This window comes from Chiloscyllium punctatum, chromosome 20 (genome assembly GCF_047496795.1).
Source record: "Chiloscyllium punctatum isolate Juve2018m chromosome 20, sChiPun1.3, whole genome shotgun sequence".
Classification (NCBI taxonomy): Eukaryota; Metazoa; Chordata; class Chondrichthyes; order Orectolobiformes; family Hemiscylliidae; genus Chiloscyllium; species Chiloscyllium punctatum.
This window is the reverse complement of record NC_092758.1, coordinates 21,259,770-21,270,696: the sequence shown is the minus strand read 5'-3', so window position 1 is coordinate 21,270,696 and position 10,927 is coordinate 21,259,770. Positions and strand designations below refer to the sequence as shown.

The 10,927-nt window shown below is 37.4% G+C and overlaps 1 protein-coding gene across 11 annotated transcripts in view; it reads right to left on the bottom strand.

Moving 5' to 3' along the window:
- Positions 1–4,411: 4,411 nt before the first annotated feature.
- Positions 4,412–10,927, bottom strand: part of hmgxb3 (HMG box domain containing 3) — an 87,537-nt gene continuing 81,021 nt past the window's right edge. For 6 of the 11 annotated variants that reach the window (XM_072590479.1, XM_072590484.1, XM_072590485.1 and 3 more), the window contains 2 exons: positions 8,103–8,312; positions 4,412–7,058 (listed from right to left, as the gene is read on the bottom strand). In XM_072590479.1, the coding sequence (XP_072446580.1) occupies positions 6,612–7,058; positions 8,103–8,312 (657 nt within the window). In that variant the 3' untranslated portion in view covers positions 4,412–6,611. Of the gene's footprint in view, positions 7,059–8,102; positions 8,313–8,337; positions 10,069–10,927 lie in introns of those variants that run through there. The other 5 variants (XR_011963458.1, XR_011963459.1, XM_072590487.1 and 2 more) reach the window with 4 other exon arrangements.

Below are 10,927 nucleotides of genomic sequence, written 5' to 3'. Positions count from 1 at the left end.
AGGCTAGAATTGCATCCGGCTCAAGGCACTGAGGCAGCAGCGCTAACCACTGAGCCACCCTAAATGACCTTCCCTTCCAGCAAAGAACTATCTGACATTTGGTCAACATCTCCCTGCAATAACCCATGTATGGAAAGGCAAGGACAAACATTCACATCAGGTGTATCTGGAGCAGTCAGTCATAATATCCTCCCATTAAATATCAATTAACTTTTTGTCAGGATCATCTACAGTAAAGTCCTGAACTTTGACTAAATGACACATTGTCAGCAGACAAATCATTTATTATTTTGCACACTTTTTCATTTAAAGTCCACAATCTAAATAAATTCCAAGTGATATGCTTTCCTCTTGCACTTTAAAGGCATTATTTTTAGCTGGGACAAAACTGAGGTATAAATTTGATTTGCTTTGTTAGTATTTTAAATGTTTATTAATTCAGCATCCTCTCTGCCTGCCCACTTTCGCAGCTCCTTCGCCATTGAATCAGAAATCACAGTTCAAGGATAAAATACAGATACAAGTAACCTTCCCCTTCACCTGGTGACTCAGCTGTTATATTTTAGTGCATAATCCCACAATATGGGTCATTTTCCCTTGATGGCTGTGCCAGTCACTTGAAAGAAGAGTATCTGATTCACTTTAATGCTCTTTCCCCACAGTCCTCAAAATTTCCACTGTTAGACAAACATTAGGTTCTCCCCTGAAAATCACTAATGGGAGTCTCCTTCCACCACCCTTTCAGGTACAGTCAGATTATAGATTTTTTTTTAAAAGAAAAATAACTCTTGCAGCTTTATTGCCAATGGTCTTAAATCTGTGCCCTTTGAATACTAACCCTCCTACATAGTTGGTATATTTTAAGTAATTCCAATTGTTAATTTGTATATTTACTATTTGTAGTCTTTCTTCCATTGGTCATTTCTTCAGTTAACTACCTTGAAGAGAAAAAAAACAAGACACCCATGTAGGCGAAGGCTATTCACCTTGATATTTATCTCACAGCCTAACGGAACCCAGAAAGTAAAAACTGCTACTCTAGAATGATATACTGTGTGAGAATGTGTTTAAAAAGTGGACAGGGTCTCAATGAGACTTGAAGAATGATGTTGGATATAATTTTTCCAGTGATGTTTGCTATCAGCAGCAATGTGATTTCACTACTGGTAGTATATTAAAGAGGTCAATTAATGTAGTCATGATTTGGAGATGCTGGTGTTGTACTGGGGTGTACAAAGTTAAAAATCACACAACACCAGGTTATAGTTCTACAGGTTTAATTGGAAACACAGTAGCTTTTGGAGCGCCACTCCTTCATCAGGTGATTGTGGACAATTAATCAATTAATGTAGCTCTTTTACAAACCTTTGGTAACATTAATGCACAGGGGTCAGTGGATGGTTGCACAGGCTTACTTAAGGGTGCTTAAATAACATTATAATTATGGAGAGAAGGATAGAATACGAATAGTTTTGTTTTGGTCCCTTAATTCAATCACCCTTGATGCATGGACACAAATCTGGGATTTACGGGACAGTAACAGTGGTCCTGCTCATTGTCAGATTACTTTAGGGGTTCTATCATGTGTCAGTACTCTCAAAAACTTGTTCATCAATAGCAATTACTTACAGAAGATGTGAGGTGGCAACAATTACCGATTGAACTGAAATTCAGCAGAGACAGATCAGGAGAAAAAAGAATAACAGGAGGGAAAGGTGATCTTTTTAATTATTTTATGATTGCCACACCACGATGGTCAGTGGTTAATAATGTGCATCCTGTTATCTTCCATAATCATTCCTAGAAGATTATGATGTGCTAATTCAAACTATTGAGCAACAGCAAAAATAATTTTATAATGCAACTATTCAACCAATTTAATGATATCTCAGTCCAAGATATGCAATCATTAATAACATTGCCTATAGTTTGGCTGATGTGATTAATGCTACATTAAAATAGAGCATACATTATAAGCTGTATCATTCCACACATCATCACATAGGAAAATTAATTTCCATGAAATGTTTTTGATTACACTATGGGTAATTTTCTATACAGAAGCTGTGAACATATGTATTAAACACAAATTTTCTTTATCAAAGACAAAATAATTGTATATTTATTGCTGGCTCAATGTTATAGTGTGTTTTAAGATGTGTACTAGATTTTTTAACCACCGAACATTTTTAAAATAAAAATTATATTTGTAAACTGGTTTGTACGTGTTCAGTATTTCACATTTCAATTTATAAGACAGGAAATCATTTTGCATTACTATACCAACGGTACAAGGGCTAATTTCTTTCACCAGCCACTTAGAGAGGATCAGTTAGAAGAAGGGAGAATACATAATAAACACTGATCAGCAGAAGGTGCATAATTATTGGGAATGGCTTGGTTCTTCTAAGCAGCTACCTTGTTATACTACCTTAGTGCATCCCTTTAATCAACTAAATCTTCTCCAACATGATTTGTGCCCTGCCACAACATACATAAAGATTAATGAACTTTAATACAGCCATGTTCCTAACTTTTGCCTCAGCATCCTTCCTGTACCTTGGTGGCATTATTTTTTAGATTAGATTAGATTACTTACAGTGTGGAAACAGGCCCTTCGGCTCAACAAGTCCACACCGCCCCGCCGAAGCGCAACCCACCCATACCCCTATGTCTACCCCTTACCTACACTACGGACAATTTAGGATGGCCAATTCACCTGATCCGCACATCTTTGGACTGTGGGAGGAAACCGGAGCACCTGGAGGAAACCCACGCAGACATGGGGAGAACGTGCAGACTCCACACAGTCAGTCGCCTGAGGCGGGAATTGAACCCGGGTCTCTGGCGCTGCGAGGCAGCAGTGCTAACCACTGTGCCACCGTGCCGCCCATTATCAGTTTGCTCATTCACCCTGCAGCTCCTACTTTCATCTTTGCAAGCTGGAAGAATCTTAAAATAGTTGATCAATTCACTGAGGCCTCTGCAACTCTACCTTCTTCATCCTGTTGTCTGATCAGTCACACCTGCTTGTTCTTGGCTAATAACCAATCAGACTTGCTATGCTCATGCGAACCTTAATCAAAGTAATGTGACTGCCTTCTGGAACCGCATGTCTAAGTAACCTACTGCTCCTCCATCATCCCCAATCCTATATATTGCACCGTCTGCAACTCAAACTGCAGATCGCTGACTCAAGACAAAGATTGTTATTCATGGTAATTACGGTTTGAGAATGTTGTCCACAAGCTCCCACATGCTTCAGCCATAAGCTGTTATCTTTGTTGTGTTTGAATTAATCAAATAATTTATAAACATTCAATAAAATGTCTCTCCTCGCTACCATTAACTACATGAATTTAAACTTAATACAATAGAATTTTATCACTTAACCATGCCATGCTGTTTTCCTTCTGCTGGTGACCCTTAATAATGAATGAGATAGCCATTTAAGGACTATTTCTAACTCAGAATCCCTACAATCCATATAGAGGCCATTATCAAATCTCACCAAACCTCCGAAGAGCATTCCACCCATACCCATTTCTCCACACTATCCCCACATGAAACATGGCCAATCCATCGAGGTTACACATCCCTGGGCACTACAGGGCAATTTAACAGGGCCAATCCTCCAAACCTATACATCTTTGGGCAGTGGGAGGAAACCAGAGTACCCAGCAGAAACCCATGCAGACATGTGGAGAACATGCAAACTGCAATACAAACAGTTGCCCAAGGTTGGAATTGAATCTGGGTTCCTGATGCAGAGACAGCAGTGCTAACCAGTGTCACCCATAGCTTTTTACACATACTCCCGAAAAGTGTTAATTCACTCACCAAACAACTTACACTTTCCTGTGATATTATTTTGTTTGCATTCTGTTTCAATTCAGGGCACTCATACATTTCTCAGTCTTCCTCCCCAAAGATGCGTGCCACACTTTCCAGTCTTTGTTCCTCCCAGGAATTGATGACACAATCCTCCCAAGGTACCAAAGTCCACACCACACCATCACCCCCCACCTCCCCGCAGTCAATTATACCATTACCCTATTTTTTGGATCTTTATTTCCAGATGGTACAACTGAGGTGCTCAACTCGTCAACTTCTCATTATCCAAGAAGAACACATCATACATCATGTGTTCCAATGAGACTTCATAGGTCTGAAAATGAATTTTAATTTAAACACAAGGATAGCTGGGAGGGGAAAAGTGCTTTTAAAACATTTGCCAGATGACTCCAAAATCCTAGACACTGAAGATACCTCATGTGCGATAACCAGTGTGTGCATTAGTTTGTAGGTTAGGTTTTACATTTACAGAAAGGAAGCATGTAACCACTTAACTCGTTAATTCTTTCTGCAGTCTAACCCACCGGTAAACCTTAATAAGAAAAACTACTAAATGTTGAAAATGAATAGTTTATTAGGGATTTCCATAACTCTCTGAATAAATCATCTTCATGAATCATAGAAGTAAGCCCATTGTGCTAATATGGAACATCATCAACAGCACAATCATTTAAAGACTTGGGCACTGTCATCAAGACATGGGGCAACATTCCTGTGGATCTCCCATTCTTGTTACAAAGGTATCCAACCTGGACTTGGACACCAGTTATTTCCAGAGGCAGTTACACATGATAAGATACATATATATTTATGAACAATTAATCTTTCAAGGCAATGGAAATATATCTTGACATAGAGAAGTAATATTTCAAAAGTAAAGAGGGTAAATCATCCTATTGCCTAATTGTTTCAGCATCCTGCTCTCAGAACAGAATTTTGTCCTTGTAATAACAAGAAGCTCAGAATTACTCAAAGTCTTTTAAATTAATCAAATAACTGTGGTGTCAGTCTGTCAAACTGTAAATCAGCATTTACGATACTTAAACAGTATTTACTAAAATTGTATGAAATGGTCTTGGGAACAATTGTACAGTCAGCAAAATGGTTGAAAAACAGCTCAGCACATTATTTCTGTAAATTAAGAATGATGTTACATTTCCATTGTACTTTTTTTAATTAACATCAATGTCCCAAAGTGCTTGAAAGACAACTTGTGTACTGTTGCTAAGAATGTTTAGAAGGAAACATCACACTGTTGCATGGAGTGCTCTTCTGAGGTTGGGGCGGAGATGTGTAGAAGGGTCAGTTACTGTGCAACAGGCTGTTCTATTATCTGAGAGTGCCTGATGATCTAGATACTCAACAAGGGAAACACTTCTATTCACCAGAATCATCACTGCTCAATTAATGAGTATACAAGCGATAACAAATTTTAAAAATACTCAATAGTACAGATGTTGAATATTGCTGGAGAAGAGACTGTGAAATTTTTGTCTTGCATTCAAGACAAATTCAAGAATGGCAATTCAACTCTCAGGCTTTGCAGTGGAGAAATGAACAGGAACGATAGGTTCTCCATTCTGGAGGTAAATCAGAAAAGGTGCAAAGCTTGACCATATTCCTTTTGTTTGCAGAGAACGGATACCTGAGTATGAATGTATTTTGCTTCTAGAGAACATAAACAAGCCATGTTTAACTAATTATCTTAAGTTGATTGTTACTGTAGCTACTAGTGCATTCAGGTTTGCTCCGTGGGGGTGACACACCCGTGAAGTTACACTAAAAGCAGACACTTCATTTTGGACTTTGCAAGTCTGGGGTGGTTCAGTACAGCCTGTAGGAATATGGTTGATTCAATCATCCAGTCATTGGGACACAGGGCCTACACAACTAGTATCTCATAGGCACAGATTCATGCACAATATTGCTCAATTGTGTAATTATAGAATGTCTGTTTCGACTCACTGCAACACCAGAGTTAAAAATACCACTCAGCTTTTCACTGCATAGCAAGAATGTAAAAAGTTAGTTACGTTGCCTTTCCATGGTAAGTTAAGGTAGACTGGGCATTTTTTTCAGTACTGAGGCCAACAGCCTTTGGCTCACTTCAAATTTGTGCACTAAAGGTTTATCATTATATTCTAACTTAATTTTTATATGCTCCATTACTGCGTCAAGCTTTTAAGATGATCAAATGGCTATGGCCATATTTACAAGATGGCTGGTAAGGCTAATCTTGTACAATATGAAATTGTGCAAATCCCAATCCATATGTTGGCCCATGAAATTAGAGTTTTGGTACACAGCAGTGTGGAAATCATCTCTCAACTAGCATATCAAAAGAGGGAGAGTTTGTGCTCCAATACAACTTTTAATTGGAGCAAGGGATGGACTGCATTAAAGTATGAAGGGAAATTTTCAAATGCAGTTTATTGTTAATACTTCATTTATAATTTGGAAATGTGCCCGAGATAGGTGGTTAAGGTGCACTCCGTCACAAGAAACACATGGAAATGTTCATTAAAAAAAATTCTGAGCAGGTTTCTCTTTTTATCAATAGCAAATGCTCTGTGGTAATTTAATGTCATGTAGAGCCCAAATCAAAGCTAACCATCCCTTACCAACATGATCGCTGACAGGTTTTGAAAAAAAAACTTTAAGAAATTACAAACACAATATTTTTAATTAAATAGAAGCACTGAATAAATACATTACTTGAGAAATTATTTTCCTTAACTATTTTTAAGGATCAATTGTTATGCAAGCTCCTCAGTTTCACTCTCTGTGTTAAGGTGCGCTATTCCCAGTCTGTACAAGCTATCTCGTATCACCACCTCTCCAGGTTGACAGCTCTGCAACACTTCACTGATTTGTTGGTTTACAATGTCTCTGCTGGTGAGGAAGTCAACCAAACGATTATATAGAAAATAGTAAGTAGCATTTTCAAAAGTGATGGACTTTTGCCGCACATTTTGCACCTTGCTGTCTGGAATAGATTCGAGTACATCACTGTATGGTCCTAGTTCACTGCAAAGACTGATAGAGTGGTGTCCTGCTGTTGTGTTCTTTCCTGTGCTCTGGTCTTTATCATGGTATACAATTCTGCGAGCATTAGACTTGGTGATAGGATGTTGAATGTTATTCTCTGTTAGTAATACATCCATAGCATAGTGTTGATCAAGTAGCTCTGGACAGGACACATGCTGGAAAAGGAATCCAATATTAGGTCCAATAGCAGAATATTCACCAATGGGCTCTGATATGCCTACTTCATTACCTACTTATTTGTAAAAAGCAGAATATAAGAATACATATAACTAGAATAAAATGGAATTATTCAGGTGGGTAGTTGAGAACTGATTAGCAATGTTAGTTTGCAATACTGCTTTGTGGCTCCAAAACCTGAACTGTCGAATGAGTGGCCTTCTACTGTTCCTAGTCTCTATCAGTATTTTCACAAAATGCTATATTCTTGCAAAGAATAGAAAAATATGGAAATACATTGGTATTGCAATCTTCTCAGTGTCCAAGACAATCAATGCCAAAAATGGAAGAAAGAACAGACAGAAACTCAAATAAGCTCATGTTTACATTGCGTCTCTAATAGCCTCTGGAGATTTCAAAGTGTACAATTTTTTTCAAACAGAGTCATGAAGGAAAATATGTTAACGATTTAAATTGTTGATCTTGGTTCAATGGTATCAAATCTTGCCTGAGTCAGTTCAAATTGCACCCTAAATATCTACATACAAAATCTCATCAATGTATGGAGGGAATGTTGCACTGTTGGAGAGGAGTGTCTTTCAAATGTTAAACCAGAGCTCCAAAAGCCCCTTCATTAAAAAGACTGCAATTATTTCCTGAAGAAGTGACTGAAAGAGTTGGGTTTAATGGATTTAAAGGAGGGCCTTTAGTGTGAAAACTTAAGAACATTCAACTTAAATGGAATTGTTACTAGTCGGATGAAGAAATGAGATAATCATAAAGAGTGGGTCGTGACCAAAGAGATTAAATTGATGAATTGAAAAAGAAAAAAACCCAACAATGTATGTTAAAAGTAAGTCATACTTCATACTAACTAGCTGACAAATGCAATGCAAAAGAAGGTGGTATTTTTAGTTTAGAAACTGCTTAAATGCAGATTATAAAAAGAATTAAACAAAAATAATCCATTAGCTTTCAGGCAATGTGTACATAAAATGCATTAAATTTCAGATGATGCAGTAGTACAAAAATACAATACAAACCTTTGGTGCTTCCAGTGGATCTGAAAAACAGCCTTGTTTATGTCCCCATATTTGTCCAGCAATTTCAGGATACCGCACATCTGCATTTAATGCAACATGTGGAGCCATGTCAACCACATACACTGGAGGCCAATAGCGCGAAGATACCAGCAGGTCAACATGGTCACGTGCAGACTCTCTTCTCACAAGGTACTTAGATCCACAAACAACCTGATCACAAAATTTGACAAATTTATTTTGCATAAATTGACTGACAACGATGCTTGATTCAGCAATTTGAGACTGAATTTAAAAAATTGAAGGACCTGCATCTTTTACAACCTCAAGGTACCCAAAGCAAGTAGCAGTTCATGAAGTTCTACTGAATTGCAGGCACTGATGTACAGAAATGAAACATCTATTTTTAAACATTTAAAGAAAGGGAAACAGCAGCTTAATAATGTCATTGGACTGTAATCCAAATGGTCCAGGTTAATGCTGTAGATAAACGGATTCAAATCCCTCCATGGCAGCTGATGAAATCTGAATTCAATTAATAGATCTAGATTATAAAGCTAGTATTAGTGACGGTGGCAATTGCTAACTGTAAAAACACGTGGGTTTTCTAATGTCCCATCGGGAAGAAAATCTTCCATCCGGAGCAGGTCTAGCCTACATATGATTCCAGACCCAAAGGAATGTAGTTGTCTCTTAATTGCTTCCTTCAATGGTACAGAAAGTCACCGATTCAAAGGGCAATTAGGATGGGAAACAAATGCTGACTGCTATTATCTGTTTTAGTCACGTTAGCTGGAGGGTGAATGTTGGCCAGTATACCAAAGACTCCCCTAATATCAGAAGCTCCTAAGTTGTCAGTTACACTGCAGGACTAGAGCACAAAATTTAAATTGAAACACCACAGCTGTAGTCATTTGAAATTACATTCAATGTGCAGAGTGTGAAACCAAATGCTGTTGACCTAAACAGATGAGTGTTAAAAAGAATTCTTTACTCGACTTGAACACCACCAGGGAGTTCTCTAAATCTCCTGGTCAACATCTACCCTACAAAGCAAATCATTAAAATATTGACCCGAATTTTGCCATTTTTGAAAGCTTGTTGTTTGCAAACTGACTGTCACCTGTGCTTTTAATTAATTTTAATGCACTGGCTGTGAACGGTTTGAAAATATCCTGTAGATATGAAAGGCACTATATAAATGCAAGTATGTTATCTCTATCATAAAAAGGAAAAAGAACAATGTAAGTTAAAAGTTACAATGCAGAAAAATAATTCTCTGCAACACTCAGACAATTATGTTTGCATTTGAAGAACAGGCTTTAATACTCTTATTGTAGGTGCTTGAATCCAATTCTATTTCTACAAGATAAATAGGATAAGGTTTCCACTGTGTTAAAAGAAAGCTTTAATATAACTTTGATTGATTTGTTTCAAGAAAATTAAGGCCAAAATAAGAGAACTTTTGATTACCACTTTGTGGCTACAGGACTAAGATATGAGTTTCCTGAGGTACTTAGTCCAAAGAAGCTCAGATATAAGAAGCTTTAAAGAAAATAGCTCCGGTCTCAAGCAAGTGATATTATCAAGCCATCCACCAACTCACTTGGGCTTTTTGAACTACATACAATTAAATTAGGTTTCTATAGGGCGGCAGCAGACTTACAGAATAATCTTACTAGCTTCTGCAAGGTGGGAACATACCAGGGAGGCTCAGGGAAAAACTGGTCCTCATTGATGTAGTCTCTGCTGCTGACACATCCAGTAGGATAAAAATTATCAGGGCCATACTGACTGTCAAGTTGAATCTATCATTCAAGTTGGTCAAGGCTGATCTGTATCTCAAATCCATTTATCAGTCTTTTATCCATTTAACGATATTTTTACCCAAGTAGAAAATGTTCTCAAATTTCAACCGGTGCAGCATTTTACAGCATTTGTTGCAACTGCCTTCAGTTTTGAATTCCACCTTCCAAGAGACAATAGCCAACAGTTCATCAGAAGTTTGAAAAATATTGAAACATTTTTTAGTTATTGATATAAAATGAGCTTGCCCGAGCTCCAAGTCTCTCAAAATTAAGTAAATATCCTGATTTTTCTAAAGAATATGATAGTGCCAGTGACATATGCAAGGAGCTCTTTAAAGCACACTCAGTCCTTAAGACTGCTGATCAATCATTTGCTTGGTTTGTTTAAAAACATTTCGACTCTTCCTTCTATTCCATTTCCCAATGTACACTTTCAGGATTTTGTTATTTTTTTTAAAAAGAAAAAGAGCTAACGATATTATTCGGCTGCCCAGTTATGATTTCTAAACGGGCTTCTGTAAAAGTGGCCGAGATGATATACCCTCAATCGATCATTACTGTGAAACAGGGTGACTTCAGACTTCATTAACCAAACATTTCCATTGACCTGAATGATGCACACATACTGTCAAAGAAGCCATTGTGATTTCACTTCAACTCAGTCGTACCAAAACAATTTTTTTGCACTTGTATTTTAAATGCTGGAATTACAAATCATTGAAGGAAAAAAAAAGGTCTTTTTAATAAAAGCAAATTCCCACATAAGGCAGTCACATAGTGTTCCATTAATATCCTAGACAGTTTAAATGGAGCAGACCTAGAATGTTGGGTTGTTGAGCTAAATTTGGCCTGAAATTTAGATTACAATTCAGTTGCCTTTTACTTGTTGCATTATACATGATTAGATGTAGCTAATACATCATAACAAAGAGCAAAGCAACACCCTGATAATGCAATGTAAATCATTTCCCAAGTCTCAGCTGTCTCAGAAATGCTCTTTACCAACCACAGTATGTACTT